General features: G+C 45.2%; 1 protein-coding gene across 6 annotated transcripts in view; it reads left to right on the top strand.

Annotated features, from left to right (window-relative positions):
• Positions 1-19323, top strand: part of MYOF (myoferlin) — a 172810-nt gene that overhangs the window by 132213 nt on the left and 21274 nt on the right. For 4 of the 6 annotated variants that reach the window (XM_074002215.1, XM_074002214.1, XM_005565966.5 and 1 more), the window contains 8 exons: positions 2878-2954; positions 6616-6627; positions 8860-8958; positions 10810-10935; positions 12831-12986; positions 13425-13516; positions 17255-17425; positions 18188-18336. In XM_074002215.1, coding sequence (XP_073858316.1) covers positions 2878-2954; positions 6616-6627; positions 8860-8958; positions 10810-10935; positions 12831-12986; positions 13425-13516; positions 17255-17425; positions 18188-18336 — 882 coding nt within the window. Of the gene's footprint in view, positions 1-2877; positions 2955-4821; positions 5095-6615; positions 6628-8859; positions 8959-10809; positions 10936-12830; positions 12987-13424; positions 13517-17254; positions 17426-18187; positions 18337-19323 lie in introns of those variants that run through there. The other 2 variants (XM_074002216.1, XR_012417954.1) reach the window with 2 other exon arrangements.

Here is a 19323-nt window from a genome sequence, read left to right as displayed (position 1 = left end):
GGGACCAAGACAGCCATGTTCCCCTCTCACAAAGCAAGAGTCCAGCGGGGAAGGCAAACGAGGAAGTGTGCAGTTGCAGTCCAGTGTGATAAATACCTTGATGGGGAAAACGGGAAGCTCCCTGACTCCATGAACATTGACAGAGGAGGAGATTTTATTTCAGATTGCTTTCCATCTGTTGGCCTACCTCATTATCACATATAATTAATATGTAAATGACAGAGCAGGGCATAATACTTACTTTAGATTTCCATAATAAATAATAGCTAGTGATACAGCATTTTGCAATTACCCATTCAATAGTTTCTTGCTTTTAGCTTACCATGTGCTAGGGACTGTGTTAGGGGCTGGGGGCTATATTGCATCAGTGCAAGAGATCCCAGGGCCCCTGGCCTCATAAATTAGACACCGTGGGAGGGCTGGAACAGCCTCATTCAGCTGATCCTTGGTGGCTTCAAGACTGAAGCAGATGTCTTCTATTTAAGCAGCTGTGTCACTAACTGGTTCTATTAAAACTTTCATAAGGGTTGGTATTGATTTTACAGAGCCTCTGAAACTCATCTGCTGTGTAGGTGTGAGCATCCTGGATCCCTGATTCAGAGAAGAGGGAGAAAATCCACAGTCACATTTAAGCAAAACTCTACATGTGCTTATCAAGAAATGTCCCATGTAAAACATTTTATGCTGAATTGATGGTGCCTAAAATAGCAGCATTTTTGATAACAACAAGGATTGTTGTAATTGCAGGATTGTTTCATTTTAAGGTTACTAAATGGAGAGGAACCACTTTCCTGGCTTTTTTTTTTTCTTACTGTTCTCATGAGAGAAGGTTTTTTTGGTCCAAATACATGAAATCATCCAGAGGGTACAAATGCTACACGCTTTCTCTGGCCCTGGAATCACTTACGTGGATCTGTTTGTGTCTATTGCTCAGGGGTGGGCTAGGTCCAGGGCAGACATAGCCTGGCTAGTGATTCTACGTAATCAGTGTAGAGTGTGGTCAAGGTTTCAGAGAGCCCCAGAAAAGGAAAATCTGGTCCTTTCATAAAACCAATGAGAGGTTAATGGCCTCATGTTGGAAGTGCACAGAATACCATTCTCCTGTCCCTTGGGCTTTGTTTTCATGAGGAGGGTGAAGTGGAGAACTGATCCTCTAGGAAAGAGCTTGCGTTCAGTTGCGTTCCTGTGTCCCTGCCCTCTGGTTGTCTGGTTCCGTACTGTGCAGTTGTCAGGATCTGCAGGGGAGCCTATCTTGGAAGTGTAGAGACTGCTTACAGGTCTAGGGATGCCACCTAGATCTAAAACTACCTCACACAGTAACTGATAGATCACTGATGCTCAGGAAATGTCAGTCTCCCCTCCTCCCCAGTATCCCCCTGATGGTTACTCCAGGCTCTGGTGTGGTGGTTAAAACACAGCTTTGGAGTCAGCCAGACCTGGGTTACTTACTCCCCAACTTGCCACTGATTGTTTCACCTGAAGCAAGTGACTTGCTTGCTCTTAGCTTCAGTTTGTTTTAAAATTTTTAAAACGGGGAAAATGGCACATATTCTACAGGATTATTGAGGTATGGAATGAGATCATGTACGTAAAGTGTTTAGCTGAGTGCCCAGCACATGGTAAGTACCAAAAAAGGTTTCTTGCCTCTCCTCCTTTATGTCCTGTATGTCAATTGCCAGAGTGGGTTAAACAGAAAGTTCTATCGGCTTGACAGAGTTTGTTCTGTCTGGGTTCTGGCCTCCTGTTAAATGTCTTCCTGTTCGATGCTTCTTCAATAAATGGAGATGTACCTCTCATCCTATCCCCACTCCAGGGTGAGGCTTTAGTACCCTCGCTTTAGCTGAATCAAATGCAGTAAGCCCAGGGACGACTACTGAGTCCATGCTCTAACCCCCAAATCCTGAGTCACAGATATTTTGGGAATTGTACATAAAGTCAGGGCACATGTCTTCTCCCTATATATACGCTGTTGGGAATAAGGGCTGAATAAGCCAGTGCAACCTCAGACCTGAAATGTAAAACAATCCACCCTGCTTTTCTTTTCCTTTCCTTTCTCTTCTTCTTTTTTTTTTTTAATTTAAGTTCTGGGATACATGTGCAGAACGTGCAGGTTTGTTACATAGGTATACACGTGCCACGGTGGTTTGCTGCACCCATTAACCTGTCATCCACATTAGATATTTCTCCTAATGCTATCCTTCCCCCAGCCTCTCACCCCTCCTTTCCCTTCTTTTTCTTATTTTTCTCTTATTTATTTTCTGTGTCTTAGGAACAAATTTCAAGAAAAGAAGACTCCTTCAGATGTAGGCTGTCTGTATGTTCTCACTTATAAGTAGGAGCTAAGCTATGGGAACACAAAGGCATACACAGTGGTATAATGGACATTGGAGACTCAGAAGGGGGAGGGGGATAAAAAGCTGCATATTGGGCACAATGTGCACTACTCAGGTGACAAGTGCACTACAATCTCACAATTCTCCACTATATAATTCATCTGTGTAACCAAAAGCCTCTTGTACCCCAAAAGCTATTGAAATAAAAAATAGTTCCCCACCCCTACTCCTGCACCCTCTAAAGACATATATTGACACAATTCTTTTTTGAGCACTTTCTGTATAGGCACTGGACTAATTATCTAAAACAAAACAGTGTGGACATATCCCCTAGAAAATGTCTAAAACCATATTATATTTGCGGAAATGTGATGGATTGTTGGGTTATTTTCTACATTCAGGAGTTGTCCTCCCTATTCTGTAAGTCTCGTCCAAGAATAAACTCTACCATCCACCCTATGGCTGTTAAACTTGAACTTGGAGTAGAATGTTCGCCACTATATTTCTCTAAGTATCTTAAATTTAAAAAGTATTTGTCTTGCAGCCTCCCTTCTGTCTGCCCCACCATGCCGGGACATCGTTATCGAAATGGAAGACACCAAACCATTACTGGCTTCTAAGGTAGGCTTCAGAGCTCATCATTGGATGCTGTCAGTTTTATCTTCCAGATGTCTAAGCATTTGGTGAATTCAGTCAGACAACAATTTGTTGCAATTATAATCATCAGCCAATCCATTTATTGAAGACTGAGTACAGACAAGAGTCTAAATCTTGCACTCATCAACAGTTATAACACTGTGTAGACTAGTAGTCTTCAACCTTCACTAATAAGTCACCCAGAATACTTAAAATAAAACCCATGCCCAGGCCCCACCTCCCAGGAAGGAGAGGGACCTAGACATCAGTATGTTTTTAAATCTCCTCGAATGATTTTAATATGCGGGCACGTCGGAGAACCACAGGTGTAGACAGTCTGAGAAAGATCGTTTGCTAGAAAGCGAAGTGTCAGAAGCAAATTTATAGCATTGCAACATTCAGATCAGAGATAACACAACACGCCAGATTCTTTCCCCTACATAAAGCAGAAGTGTTTCAAAATTTCTAATGACCATATTTATCAGTATATGGGACACCCAGGTTTTTATATTCACTGTCATTTTGAAGTGAAGAAATTGGTTGAAATATTCACTCAAGGCCCTATTTTAAAATTAACTATTCCAGCCACTTCTACATGAAGGAATGGGGGAAAAAGTCTCAGCCCAGAAAAAAAGAAAACACCAAATATCTCCCTGTTTCTCTTGGCATCTATGATGAACATTCACAGCGTGTTTTAATGTGCAAACTAGCCCAAAAATGCACATGATTGCACTTTAATATGTTATGTCCATAAACAGTGCCTTTAAAAAAATCTGCTTCCTTCCCACTGCATTAAACTCACTAACAACTGGACCGTATAAAATATAGTCTCCACAGCCAGCACTGTGCAGGAGTGTGTTTGATTCTACTCTCTGGGAATCCTACATAGTCACAAACGACAATATCAAATTTCCAATCCCATAGGCCAAAACTACTGTGATCACTTTGTAAACCACCCCAGATATCCCTAATAATATGCCTAGTAGCCTTGGCAGAAGTTAATATACTTCAGATCTTTTCTGTAGATTTTTACAACTATAGAAAAAGACATTTTAAGATCTTGCTGTATAATCTGCCTCCAGGTTTGCCATCTCTCGTCGTCAGTCAATTCTTATTACATGCCTTCAGTGTACTCAGTAGCCCTAAGTACAACTGAGGAACAGGAGAAGAATAAAGTCAACAATCTATGCCAGTATTTTCATTCACTTCTTAACCATAGTTAGGAAATGTGACTATGTTACTACTGTAGCAACACTTTATGAAAGTTCAGTTTACATCATAGAATTAAACATTGCAACATAGCAGGATTGGGGATGGTAGTATCAGTCATTCCCACTGTATTGTAAATTGCCTTAATCTGCCTGCTCTCCTAATATCTAGTTGAGGTACACTGTGTTGATAAGAAAGGCTGGTTGAAATCTCTAAAAATCTGAGTCCACTTGTTCATCAAAGTAGACATGGCACATCTGTACAAAGTCAAATAAACAAAGTTGCACTTTGAAAGAGCCAATAACAAGCTTGCGGATGTCCTGTATTACATGTACATGTAATGTACATGTAATGCACATGTATTACCACTTAATCCAGGCCTTGTGTCTGGGTAAATGGAGGGAATGCCTTAAAAATAACTATGCTGTTGCTGGGAGCTGGAGGCTGTGTCTTTGAGTGACAGTGTCACACTCCGGAAACTCATGGCATTACTCTGTGATGTCCATGGGAATTCTTAACAAATGGACTGAGCACTATCACAAGAAAAGTGAGAAATAAGTCTTTGGGGAAAATTGGTCAAGTGCTAGCTAAATAACATGGACATGCGTACATGGCCATCTCAACAATTACCTTCCAATTCCAGTGCTTAAGCAGTATGTCAACAGCACTCAGCAAAATGGCTTCTCCAGCGACAGTGCATGTATGTATGATAAACAAATGCATGAGGCTGCCTGGGGCTGTGGGACCTTGGCCTAAAAACTTGAATTATTCTTACCACTCTTTCTATTAGTAGATTTTGGAGTGAAAAGTGATCTTTCAACAAACGTGATTGTTTTAAGCCTAAAAGAAGAATCTTCTGTGCCATTTAATTATTTGATTCCCATTGCAAGTTTATTATTAGATATAATAAAGCAAGTCACATCAGTTGCTTCCATTACCTTTCCACATGAACTAATGATCGTGTAGGCACGAATAAATTATCCCATACTAATCCTAAAGTTTAAAATCAGCAACTTGTCTTAAATAATGCCTTTTAGGCCTGACATGGTGGCTCACGCCTGTAATTCCAGCACTTTGGGAGGCTGGCAGTTGGATCACCTGAGGTCAGGAGTTTGTGACCAGCCTGGCCAACATGGTGAAACCCTGTCTCTACTAAAAATACAAAAAATTAGCCGGGCATGGTGGCGGGCGCCTGTCATCCCAGCTACTTGGGAAGCTGAGGCAGGAGAATCACTTGAACCTGGGAGACGGAGGTTGCAGGGAGCTGAGATCATGCCATTGCACTCTAGCCTGGGCAACAAGAGCAAAACTTAGTCTAAAAAAAAAAAAAAAATCTTTTAAATCATGAACTGTTATTTTCCTTGAAATGGTTTGAATTGTGAACAAACGCATTCTAAAAATCTGATTTCAGGAACCATTGAGAATGTAAGAGTACTTTGGAAATAAAATCACTCTCTCCAAAATCTCAATTCAGCTGTGATGATCTAACCCTTAAATCTTGCTTTGGTATGAATCTAATAGAAAGAATTGCCTATCTGTCCCTCTGCCTCTCTTGGCAATTCCATTGTGCTGAACAAAAATCAATCCAGAAAATACCAAGGGGCACCTACGGAAGCAGCCCCATGGCCTCTCACATGGCAGCCGGAGGAAGACCCTTTAGGATGAACATAAAGTTAGGATCTCAGAAAAGGGTCTAGTCAGCATGTCTTCAAACTGCCACTGAGGACGAGCTTGGCTAATGCCCCAACAGATACCAGGACCACATTCAGGCCCCACTTCCCAGTTCTTCATTCTCTCATCTCCTGGATGGGCCCTAGATCGGGGTGGGTTCTCTATGAAAAAAATCACGTGAAAGGATTTGGCCAATGGGAAACTTCACATCCTCATATTAGAGCAACTTTGATGGATGAGTATTTATTTGGTGCTGTAACATAGGCATGGTGGAGGGGGTACCTACATGATAACATTGCAGTCAAACATATCTTGTGACAGGACAGTTTTTTGTGGGGAGGAGAATTACACCAAGTTTGGAGATATATTTTAGGACCTAAACAGAATGTAAGGTCTGGAGCAGGGGGATGAGCAGCTCCATACCCTGCTCCTGTGTGAGCTGTGAAATGTCTAACTCCATCGAAAACATGAGACGGCGGGGCAGAGAAGGGGCTACTTCCAAACCTTTCATTGTAATACTGTGTGTAACCTTTTGCATATTTTCAGAAAAGAAACCAGTAAAGTGGGTTCAGTTGTGGGCTCATCTTGACTTAGAAAAATTTAAATAATTTAAATAACTCATCAAAATGTTGATAATATAAGGCATGCATGAATAATAATTTTTCCTTCTTTCTTTCTCTTTAAACCTCATGTTCCTGGGGTCTCCATATCTATGTGACCTGTTATATGGTTCGCCCTCTTCCTGACCCGACATGGGCACGAGCAGCTGACAGAAAAGGTAACTATGGTATACATTTTGCCACATCTAAGATTCATGGACCGGGCGTGGTGGCTCACGCCTGTAATCCCAGAACTTTGGGAGGCTGAGGCGGGCAGATCACCTGAGGTCAGGAGTTCAAGACCAGCCTGACCAACATAAAGAAACCCTGTCTCTACTAAAAATACAAAATTAGCCGGGCATGGTGGTGCATGCCTATAATCCCAGCTACTCAGGAGGCTGAGGCAGGAGAATCGCTTGAACCCGGGAGGCGGAGGTTGCGGTGAGCTGAGATCACACTGTTGCACTCCAGCCTGGGCTTAAAACTCCATCTCCAAAAAAAAAAAAAAAAAGATTCATGTATTTTCTGCCCAGAATTTTTATGGGAATAGTTTTTTCTAAATCTAGGGGGGCCGGGCCCAATGGCTCACTCCTATAATCCCAGCACTTTGGGAGGCTGAAGCAGGCAGATCACTTGAGGCCAGGAGTTTGAGATCAGCCTGGCCAACACACGAAACCCTGTCTCTACTGAAAATACAAACATTCACCAGGTGGGTGGTGGGTGCTTGTAATCCCAGCTTTTCAGGAGGCTGAGGCACAAGAATCGCTTGAACCTGGGAGGTGGAGGTTGCAATGCAATGAGCTGAGATTGCACCACTGTACTCCAGCCCGAGCAACAGAGCGAGATGGTGTGTCAAAATTTAAAAAAAGAGCTAAATCCATGGGTAGGTTGCTGACCCATAAAGGGGAAGTAATTCTGTGTAAGTATGTGTAACACACATGCATCACACACACACACACATAAATAAGAAGCATATAATGTAATATATAATATAACACAAATAAGAAGTAGCTTTTCAAGACTGGGCGCAGTGGCTCACGCCCATAATCCCAGCACTTTGGGGGGCTGAGGCGGGCGGATTACGAGGTCAGGAGTTCGAGACCAGCTGGCCAATATGGTGAAACCCCGTCTCTACTGAAAATACAAAAAGTAGCTGGGTATGGTGGCATATGCCTGTAGTCCCAGCTACTCAGGAGGCTGAGGCAGGAGAATCGCTTGAACCCAGAAGGCAGAGGTTGCAGTGAGCTGAGATTATGCCACTGCACTCCAGCCTGGGCAACAGAGTGAGACTCCATCTCAAAAAAATAAAAAAATAGAAAGAAGTAGCCTTTCTTGTCCCTTCTTCCTTTCCCCCAAGAGGCGCTATTGCAGGTGACATTCTGTGTTTTTTTGTTTGTTTTTGTTTTGGCGTTACTATTTCCAAGGTAGGTTAAAATAAACAATGGGTGGGTCTGATAAGAATCTATTCTTGTTATAAATCTGAGTGGGAGGTCTTCTATATAGTTTGACAATATTCCACAAGTGACTCTTACATGCTGTCCCTTCTGTCCAACCAAGAACCACCCATTGAAACCAGAGATTCCCAACACCGTCTCCACATTGGACTCTCCTGGGGAACTTCTGAAAACTTATTGGATGCCCTGGTCTCACCCCCGACTGATTGCATCAGAATCTCCTAGGATAGGTCGGGAGCCCTGGTCTAACTGAACCATCATGGCTCCCTTCCTTTCATTTCACGTTTTATAATTTTCAAAGCTCTTTCTCCTAAAAATCCCCTACGATTTCCAGAACAACTTTTGGAGGTACATGGAGGCAGGTGGATGAAGGCAGTATGTGAATGCCTTGTCCACTGTATTATTATTCCATTCAGTGGATGAAGAAATTGACGCTCAGAGATGTTAAACAACTTGCCCAAGCCGGTACAGCTTATAACTTAAGGGTATGGCTTATAACATAAAGGAAGGAACTTGAATTAAAACCAGTTTTTCTAATTTTTAGCTAGTGAGTATTGTATTACAAGCCATTACTGGCTAAAAGGGCTAAGAAAATGAGATAGTAGAAAACATATATTGGAGGTTTTCTTTAAATTTATATGTATATGTAAAAAGTCAACAGAATAAAAATGTAAAAACCAACAAATTAATAGATTGTGTCTAAAGGACATAAGAACATTATCTAGTATGACTATAGCCAAACACATTTCATTGGCCAAGAATGGTCATTTCACCTCTAGTTTCTGAGTAGAAGAATCGTGAAGGCTTTCTCTATTGTGCATGTAAACAAAAGTCATATAATCTCACCTATAACAGGGTCAGAAGAACCTATTTCTTAACTATTAAATATGCATTTTCCTTTATAGATTGGAAGTCCAGGACATCACTAAAGACTTTTCCATTTTGACATGTTTTTAGGAGGAAGAAATCATGGACTGGTGGAGTAAATTTTATGCTTCCTCAGGGGAACATGAAAAATGCGGACAGTATATTCAGAAAGGCTATTCCAAGCTCAAGGTACCTGGATCTATGCTGCTGTGGGTGGAGAATCGACATCCTTTAAAACTGGCCACAGGCAGAGCTCAGAGGATGACTAAAAGGTCCCTTGGGTGGGTGCTAATGAGCAGGGGCCAGGAAAACCTCTGTCTTCCCAGAGAGCCCTCTCACACGAGTTTTGGCTTTGCCAAGATTCCAGGGACTTGAGGACAGCTATTGAGTTATGGTTACGTGACTGCCACGTTGGGGCTCGGAGGCATCTGGCAGATGGTTGGGAATGGGCTGGCACCACGCTAATTAGGCCATGATGATCCAGTTTGACTCAGGAAAACCCAGAAGTCATAGTGCTATTTGCAGAATGACACAAGATGTCAACATGCTTCATTGTGTACTTTGAACAGGGATTGGTTTCACGAGCTGAAAAGTTGCATCTGTCACATGTATGCAGCATAAAATCACAGCCATGAGAACATGTATACGGGAGGAAGACAAGCGACTGAGCTAGGCATGGCTGACTAGCTCTGAGCTTTCTGTTCATGTTTTGAATTTTCTAATTCTTTGTTCAATTTTCAGCCTGTAGGGTACTCAAGTAGAAGCAGTGCTAAAGTTTTCAGAACAATGTATATGAGAAAAAAAACTTTAGAATAAGAAATATCTGGTCATTGAAATAATTTTCCCCATCAAAGCAAAAAAAAAAAAAAAACCCACACCTTTTCACGTTATTGTCATAATTTCTCAGTGTAGCCTAAGAAATACTAGCATGTAAATAACCATTAATTCAGAAAAATGATCCAACGGGGCTGAAGGATCAGCCTCATACTCCATCCTCCCTCACTCCCTCTTCCCTTCCTGCCTGCCTTCTTTTCCTCCTGCCTGCTTGCCTTCCTTTCCTCCCTTCCTCCCTCCCTCCCTCCCTTCCTTCCTTCCTGTCCTTCCTTCCCTTCCCTTCCCTTTCCTTCCTTCCCTTTCTTCCCTTCCTTCCTTCCTTCCGTCCTTCTCTTCCTGCCTTCCCTCCCTTCTTCCTCCCCTCCCTTCCTCCCCTCCCTTCCTCCCCTCCCTTCCTCCCCTCCCTTCCTCCCCTCCCTTCCTTCCCTCCCTTCCTTCCCTCCCTTCCTTCCCTCCCTTCCTTCCTCCTTTTCTCCTTTCTTCCCTCCTTCTCCTCCTTCCTCCTCTTCTTGCTTTTTAAATTGAGAAATAATTTACATAAAATAAAGTGATCCATTCAACAAGTTGTGATTATTATATATACCCTGTGTGAACCACCACCCAAAACAAGAAAGAGAACATTCCCATTCCCACAGAAAACTTCCCCTTGTCCCTTTCCAGTCAATTTTCCACTATCCTCGTCCCTCCTAGGAGCAACTGATTGGATTTCTCTCACCACAAACTGATTTTGCCTGATTTTGCACTTGCTCTAAATGGACTCGTATGATTTATGTTTTGTGTGTCTGGCCTCTTTAGCCCCACGTTGCAGTTTCGAGACTCATCATGTGGTTGTGTGTATTCATAGTGTGTCCCTTGTCATTGCTGAGTAGTGTTCCATTGTGTGGATATGCCACAAGTTGTTTTTCCAGTCTCCTGATAATGAAGCTGCTGTGAACATTCTTCTAGCACGTGTATGTGTTTTCACCTCTCATCAGTAAATGCCTAGGAATGCGATCTCTGGATCATAGAATAGGTGGCTACTTAACTCCATCAGAAACTACCGGACATTTTCCAAAGTGGTTGTATCCGTCTACACTCCCGCCAGCGATGTGGGAGTTCCGGTTGCCCCCTCCACAACCTCATGCCCACTTGATACTGTCAGCCCTTTTGATTGTAGACCTTACCTGCACTTTAATGAGAAATTAAGGCTCTGTTGGTGGTTTTCAGATATATAATTGCGAACTGGAAAATGTAGCAGAATTTGAGGGCCTGACAGACTTCTCAGATACATTCAAGTTATACCGAGGCAAGTCGGATGAGAATGAAGATCCTTCTGTGGTCGGAGAGTTTAAGGTGAGTAAGATATGCGTGTTGGTCCTGTTTAAAATCCACCTTCCTTTTTTATATAGGCCTAGGATAAAGGACAAGCAGGGTCTGGGGAGGGGCACGTCCTGCAGCCTCTGAGGGATGCTGGAAGGTGCCAGAAAGGAAAAGGGGGAGGGGGAGCCAGAGCACTCTGAGCTATCTTCGCATCTCCTCCTGCCTCCCTGCTCATGCCAAGCAGCCTTGAATCCTAAGATGCAGTCTCTCCAAGATCTAGTTCCTCTCCTCATCCTACTGCCCCTACCATGCTTTCAGCAGGATCATTGTGACAACTTCTCACTTGACAGTCCTCATGACCTTTCTCATCACACTCCTCTCCAGCCTCCATGCAACCAAATCTGATCTTCTCTCTGGACTACTGAAAGGCTTTGCTTGGGTTTCCACAGGCAAGTCGCAACTCCTTCCAAAGGCAGAGCCAGTCTTTCCCAAGCTACATGGTCCCCTGCCTCCCTCCCCCTCACACACTCCACCCTCCTGCCTGGAAGAGCCTCGCCCAAGCCCCGGACACACCTTGTCCTCTCACAAGTCGGAGACTTGGGACAGGCTCTTCTTCCTTCCCTGGATGCCCTTTCTACCCGCTTTGTGGTCTGACAAAGTCCTACTCATTCTTTTAAGCACCAGCTCAAATGTCACTCTCTTTGTCAAGTGTTCCCTGATTGCTTCGGGCAGTATGACTCACTCCTGCTCTGGGCTCCCACAGGTCTGGGTTCATTCCTCCATGAAAGCATCTTACACATGGAAAGTATCTGCAGTTATAATTGCCCCTCCCTGCAACCACGCTTGGCAAAGTCATGGCAGATGTGCTGCTGCTGCTTCTTAATCCTTTGCCTATAGCAGACATTGCTAAGGAACCAGAGGATGATGCCCGATGCATGGTCTCAAATCCTTCTCAGTACAGCCTCCCACCAAGCAATCACAAATGGCACAAGAGCCAACCCTACTGACCACTGCTGCGCCAGACGAGAGTCCTTGAGTTCTTTTGTGGGTCCCTAGTACCTGGCACATAGTAGGTGCTTATTCCATGCCACTTGACTGAATGAAGACCGCTGGAACTAAGATCTGTATGTTCCGAATCCAGCTTCAGTGCTTTCTCCTGGTTTCAAGGCAAAATATGTGGCCTCTCCAGCAGGTCTTGTTGGCTCACTCCTTCAAAATACAATTTTTGTGCCCTTACTATATGCCTAGTCCTGTGTTAGGCCCTGGAGATAGGGTGATGAACGAGACCTCATGCCCCCTCATCCATCTCTAGAAGCTCACGGTCTAGCGAAGGATCCAGACAATAAATAGATTATCTCAATGCAGAGGACAGGGCTGTGTCGGGGTGAGTGTGGGGTTGGATGAGAGCACCCAGAGAACATACCCGGCCCAGGAGCAATCAGGGAGGTTTCCTGGAGGAAGTGACACCTTTCAGCTGAGATTTGAAAGGTGTCACTTTTGAAACAGATTTGACAGAAGTTTGCCTGGGAGTGCGAGGTGGAGTACAGAGGTGCTACAGGAAAAGGGGAATCACTGTTGGTATTTTGTTGGCTTTAAAATGTAATTATTGTTATTCCTATCTTCAAAGAATGTGCAGGATTTCACTCTTTCTCACCACCACCTCGTCCATCACACTGGCCTATGTTCTCCTCTTGACTCCCGATTTCTGCTGTGCTCTCTCTTCTCCCCTGTGAGCTCTCAAGTAATTACTTGAGAATCATTTCAGTTTCCCTACTGGAAATATGCAAAGTGCAATATGCATTATTTCTTCCACAAAAGACAGCGTTCCATCCCTCAATCCCACACCCCTGTGAGGGGAGGAGACTTACCGGGAGCCCTCTCTCTGGGCCACCCAGGGCCCTGTGAGTCCTTCTGTCTCTCCCTCTTAGGGCTCCTTTCGGATCTACCCTCTGCCGGATGACCCCAGCGTGCCAGCCCCTCCCAGACAGTTTCGGGAATTACCTGACAGCGTCCCACAGGAATGCACGGTTAGGATTTACATTGTTCGAGGCTTAGAGCTCCAGCCCCAGGACAACAATGGCCTGGTAAGAGTTTGGGTGTGGGGCCTTCTCCTGTAGCAAGATAATTACAGTCATCAGCCACAATAATTGTCTTGTTCTTTCTTTCTGGGCGTCTGTTATCTCACTAGGGGAAAGATGCTCCATCAAAACAATGTATTCGGGAGGATTGTCCCCATGGGGATTTATCTAAGAGCTTGCAGGGGCTTAAGGTCCCCTGGTTCATCCTTCTCATTTTACAGGTGTGAGCCAGGACTCCCCCCGCCACCACCCCTGCGCCCACACAACTGGCTGCATGCCACCCAAAGGAGAGCACTGCTCCCTCGTCTTAGGCACAGGGGTGCCATGGCGGCCACCTTGTCATCAGCTGGGAGTGGGTGTGGAGGCGAGCTGAGTCTGTCCCTGAACTTGACTTCACCTTGTGTCCTATGATGATGTAACCTCCCGTCTATTTTGTCCCCGCAGTGTGACCCTTACATAAAAATAACACTGGGCAAAAAAGTCATTGAAGACCGAGATCACTACATTCCCAACACTCTCAACCCAGTCTTTGGCAGGTAATGTGCATTCTTCAATGTTTTTCTGGCCTTCATTTCTCCACGGAACATGCGTGGAGACTCTAATGTGTGTCCAACCTTGTCCTAGGCCCTGTGATTGTGAACTAGATAAACCTTCTAGACAGGAGAGCAGGTAATAAATAGATAAACCCAAAATAAAAGGATTTCACGGAAGTGAAGAAGCTTGGTTCTGATGGCGTGCAGGGTAGACAGGCAGCGTTAGTACTGGTGTTACAGGAGCACAGGCCGGTTGGAGTTTTTCCAGGGACCACCCTGTTACCTGGCTGTCTGCAGAGCTGTTTATATAAAACATCTCAAAAAAAATCTCACAACTCTGAGGTGCCATTATTATTCCTAATTTTAATTTTTTTTTTTTTAAAACGGAGTCTTGCTCTGTCACCCATGCTGGAGTGCACTGGTGTGATCTCGGTTCACTGCAACCTCTGCCTCTCGGGTTCAAGTGATTCTCCTGCCTCAGCCTCCCAAGTAGCTGGGATTACAGGCGTGTGCCACCACACCCAGGTAATTTTTGTGTTTTAAGTAAAGACAGGATTTCGCCATGTTGGCCAGGCTGGTCTCAAACTCCTAACCTCAAGTGATCCTTTCGCCTCGGCCCCCCAACGTGCTGGGATTACAGGCATGTGCCACGGTGCCCACCCCATCATTCCTATTTTATGACAGAGGAAACTGAGGCACAGAGAGATGCAGTGTTTAATGTACTTAGCTGTTAGGAGAAGAGTGAGGGCCGGGCGCAATGGCTCACACCTGTAATCCCAGCACTTTGGGAGTCTGAGGTGTGTGGATCACAAGGTCAGGAGTTCGATGCCAGTCTGGCCAACCTAGTGAAACCCTGTCTCTATAAACAAAACAAAAATTAGCTAGGCATGGTGGCACGTGCCTGTAATCCCAGCTACTCAGGAGGCTGAGGCTGGAGAATTGCTTGAACCCAGGAGGTGGAGGTTGCAGTGAGCTGAGATTGCACTATTGCACTCTAGCCTGGGCAGCAGAGCAAGACCCCATCTCCAAAAAAAAAAAAAAAAAAGGAGTGAGGATTTGAACTCAGACCATCTGACCCCAGTGTCTGTGTGGCACGCCATGGTCTGATTTCCATCTCCATGTCAAACTTATTAGCTGCTCAGGGCAGGGATTACCAACCCAACTGTACAAGTGAAGAAAACAGGGCTCCCAGAGCTCTATTAATAGGGGTGGGGTAAGTGATAGGACCGAGATTTAGCTAGAAATTCTGCTGACTCCAAGCCCTAGGCTTTTCCAACCACCTTGGTGATATTTCACATTTGTGGCAAAGCCATCACCTGTAGAAAAATGTTCTCTGTCTGAGACATTTGTGAAAATGATGTTTTGTTCTGAGAACCTTGCTGAGTGAGAGAATACTGTGTTCTTGTTTGCTGCATGGCATATCTTTTTATTTCTGGCTTTATTATCTTGCCCATACTCTTCTTTTCTTCTTGAGTTTGTCGGTTTGTAGCCTTACGGGTTCTTTCTCTGTCATGTGTCACACACACATACCTGCGCACACAGCCCCCCGCCCCGCATGCTGCACACCCAAGGCCATGCGCCCCGGCCAGGGAATGGAAGTAATCCTCTGGCACCGCAATCTGATCGTTTTCCTTTTCTTCCACTGATCCAGCCCCGAGGTCTAGACAGGAAAAGGCACGCAGGGCAGGAAGGAGGGCTCCTGTGAGGGAGACAGGGAAGCAGGGAAAGCCAGCTTTGAAGGGAGAAAGGCAACCCTGTCTGAATTGCTCGTCTCAGAGGAGCCAGGCACAAGCTTAATTAAGTGGCAGGAAAAGTCTTGCTCGGAGGCACCCTGGAAGGAAGCAGTGCTGTCAGGCTCTGCTAGGCCCATCGCTGTCTGGCAGGTGGGCAGAATTCCCCTCATCCAGCAGGGTGGAGCCAAGGAGACGCCGGCTCTGCAGCCCCTCAGATGGCTCCGGTCCATGGCCTCGGTCTTAGCGGGTAGCTTTCTTCTCTGCAGAGACTCTTGGGGACTCTGGAACAGGAATTCAGAAAGGACCAACCTTTCCTATGTGCGTGGCCATTACTCAGAGTCCTATCCATCATGGCAGATCGCCTTCGAAAGAATAGCAGTGTCTTCCGCAGGATATTAATTGATGTTCCAAGAAAAAAATATATTCCTTAGTAAAACCAAGACACTTGGGTTTAAAAAGATTATAATTGCAGGACTTCTCAGAACCTTTAGTATGTCCAGAAGAACTGCAAAAGAAGCAGTTCTCAACTATATTTGACTGAAGAATTCTTTCTCCCAGAGACCACATACGATTTGTTTCCTGGAATTTGGGATTGGAAATGTGCTGGTTTGGGGCACATGTGGGTAAGGCGCTTCATGTGTCATGACTCAAGCACCTTTTCTCACATCCGTTTTCTGCTCAAATGGATCAACATTCCTGGCTCTTTGGGCAGGAACCAGTCCACACACCAGAGTGCAAGGAGAAGGGGAGGAGGCAGAGAGGAGGCCTCTCACAGCTTCTCTTTCAACAGAATGTATAGAACACCTTCTCTGGGATGAGTCCCTCTGTGGACAGTGCAGATACAGAACCCAAAGCCCGCCCTCTAGTGCGCATTGCTCGCCCACCACAGAAGCACTGTCTGACTCTATCTTCATCTCAGAAGTGTGTACATTTTAATGTGGGTTCTCTAGAAAAGCCTTAAAGAACTGGAGCCGGCAGGGCGCGGTGGCTCATGTCTGTAATCCCAGCACTTTGTGAGGCCGAGGTGGGCGGATCACGAGGTCAGGAGATCAAGACCATCCTGGCTAACACGGTGAAACCCCGTCTCTACTAAAAATACAATAAATTAGTCAGGCGTGATGGCGGGCACCTGTGGTCCCAGCTGCTAGGGAGGCTGAGGCAGGAGAATGGCGTGAACTTGGGAGGCTGAGCTTGCAGTGAGCCGAGATCATGCAACTGCACTCCAGCCTGGGCAACAGAGCGAGGCTCTATCTCTTAAAAAAAAAAAAAAAAAAAAGAACTGGAGCCAAGGGCAGACCCAGAGGGCCTGGGAGGAGAGGGGGAGCCTTCGGGGCACCCTGCATATCACAGCCTGTGGTAAATCGCACTCACTCTCCTCCCCTGTGCTTCTGTGGGCTGAGTCAAAGATGTTCCATGGGGCAGTGGTCTCTATGAAGGCAGAAGAGGGAACCTAGCAGGGGCACAGTTATGGAGGGTACTTGTGCCTTACTCATCTCTGAGCTGGGTAGAGGTGCTCCGGTGAACAGCTAATGGGCATGTGATGATAAAGTTAATAATATAATAATACATCATTATTATTATACTGGCATTGGAGCAATGCACTCCTGCCAAATGCTCTCTAAATATTTCTTCACTTGACCCTTACAGCGACACTGATGGGAGGTGTTATTATCACCACTTTACAGATGAGAACACTTAGCACAGAGAAATTAAGTAACTGATCTAGAGTCCCACAGCTGGTAAGCAGCAGAGGTAGGATTTGAACCTAGGCATTTAAAGCCCACAGGTTTCCTGAGCAAGCATATGTTCTCTTCTTGTTCTTATTTCTAGTATGTACTATTTATCAAGCCACCCACCACCACCCACCCTGATTATCCTACTCAGATGTCCTCCATCTGAGGACATACCATACCACACATGGCCCGGGGAATTCTGTGCACAGAGCACAGGTTTTTGTGAGGTACCCAGATGGATCGTGAAGATTCTGACCTTGCATTTGTTTATTTAGGATGTACGAACTGAGCTGCTACTTACCTCAGGAAAAAGACCTGAAAATTTCTGTCTATGATTATGACACCTTTACCCGGGATGAAAAAGTAGGAGAAACAATTATCGATCTGGAAAACCGATTCCTTTCCCGCTTTGGGTCCCACTGCGGCATACCAGAGGAGTACTGTGTGTAAGTTGCTTTGACCGTACAAGAGGCACTTTGCTGCCTCTGACATTGGCACCCGAGGAGGCCTAGGCCCTCTACCTTAGCGCCTTCCTTCACTGAGCCACTGCTCCTGTCACTCAGTTAGGTACGGATTTCAATCACAGGATTATTTTAGGGAATCTTAGGGACACCTCATGAACCCCACTCACATCACAGTGTGTGTAAAATGGTGGCAGCTGGAGCAGTGCCATGCACTGGGGAATGGCACAGGTGGCAGCCCAGAAGACCAGTTCCCTTGCTACCCCTCACTGAGCCCCTCCTGGATGTCAAGGACTGAGGGCTGGCAATGTTTGATAGCAAGGATTCCTTGCCCTTGGGAAATAGGGATTCTCTGCGCCTTGTACTTAATTTTGTGATGTCCCTCTTCTCCTGCCTGCTATACAGTGTCTTTCCACAGTATCTGATGAGACATAGCTTGCAATTTCTAGTTTATGAGTTTGCCTATTATGACTCAGTGATCTCAGTCAAACTCCTCACTTTTACAGAGGAGGAAACTGAGGGCTACATACATGTTAAATAAATAAATACATCTGTTTCGCTGAGGCCAAAATAGCATATGGATTTTTAGGACTCTGAAATAGATTTCTAGGCCAAAGTCGGAGTGTAGCGCAGATTTCCTGCTCCCACTGTATGGGAACACCTAAGAGTCCGTGAGCATGTGTGTGTGAATCCGAGAAGAACCTGCAGGCTGCTCCATAACTCCGAGCCATATGATGCTCTTCACAGTTCTGGAGTCAACACCTGGCGAGATCAACTGAGACCAACACAGCTGCTTCAAAATGTCGCCAGATTCAAAGGCTTCCCACAACCCATCCTTTCCGAAGATGGGAGTAGAATCAGATACGGAGGACGAGACTACAGTTTGGATGAATTTGGTGAGCACCTAGCTGTGGATTGTAAACTTGTACAAAGTATAGTAACCCATATATATTGCTTGGTTTGGGGGAGTGAATAGACAGAGCCAGTACCCTAATTACACCACGAGGCTCTGCGCACGTGACACTATCTAACAACACTAACAACAGCCACATCAGAGTTCTACTGTCTTGTCAAGTGTCAAAGTGGACACATTTTCTTGTCTGTCTTATGTTTTACTTGCCCTTTTTAGATCGTAGCCATTAGAGTTTTACACAAAGTACTAGTAATGAACTAATTTCCATGTAATGCATAATTTGCTCAAAAATGCCCAGATGGTAGTGCAGGAATTTCCCTTCCAGGTTTATTCCATCATTTGTTCCATCCCTTCTCCCAGAAGCTTCAGGGATGCTGTGGTTGGCTTGAAGAGCCTGCTACGTTCCCATTTGGCTCATGTCCAAGCTTGGGGTCTTGCTCTTTCCAAGCAGCAATTTATAATACGGCCTGTCCTGACGCATCAACAGCTAGCCACACTGTGACAAAGACTGCAGTAAGCATCGCAGAGCATGCGGACTGTGCTTCCATATTTTGCATGGGGGAGGGATACCCAGAGGGGGTGGTGGCAGGTGCATGGGATATCCAGGGGGAGCTGAACAAACGTTCACAGGAAGAAAAGTGCTTTCTGCTCCTCAGCTTGATTCACGACATTGTAAAAAACTATGTTTTCAGGCTGGGCACAGTGGTTCACACCTGTAATCTCAGCATTTTGGGAGGCCAAGGCAGGTGGATCATTTGAGGTCAGGAATTCAAGACCAGCCTGGCCAACGTGGTGAAAGCCCATCTCTACTAAAACTACAAAAAAAACCCAAAAAACAACAACAACAAAAAAAAAGAGCTAGGTGTGGTGGCATGCACCTGTAATCCTAGCTACTCAGGAGGCTGAAGCATGAGAATCACTTGAACCCAGGAGGTGGAGGTTGCAGTGAGCCAAGATCGTGCCACTGTAC

Source organism: Macaca fascicularis, chromosome 9, assembly GCF_037993035.2.
Source record: "Macaca fascicularis isolate 582-1 chromosome 9, T2T-MFA8v1.1".
NCBI lineage: Eukaryota > Metazoa > Chordata > Mammalia > Primates > Cercopithecidae > Macaca > Macaca fascicularis.
The sequence above is the reverse complement of the archived record's forward strand: the minus strand, read 5'-3'. Positions and strand labels throughout refer to the sequence as shown.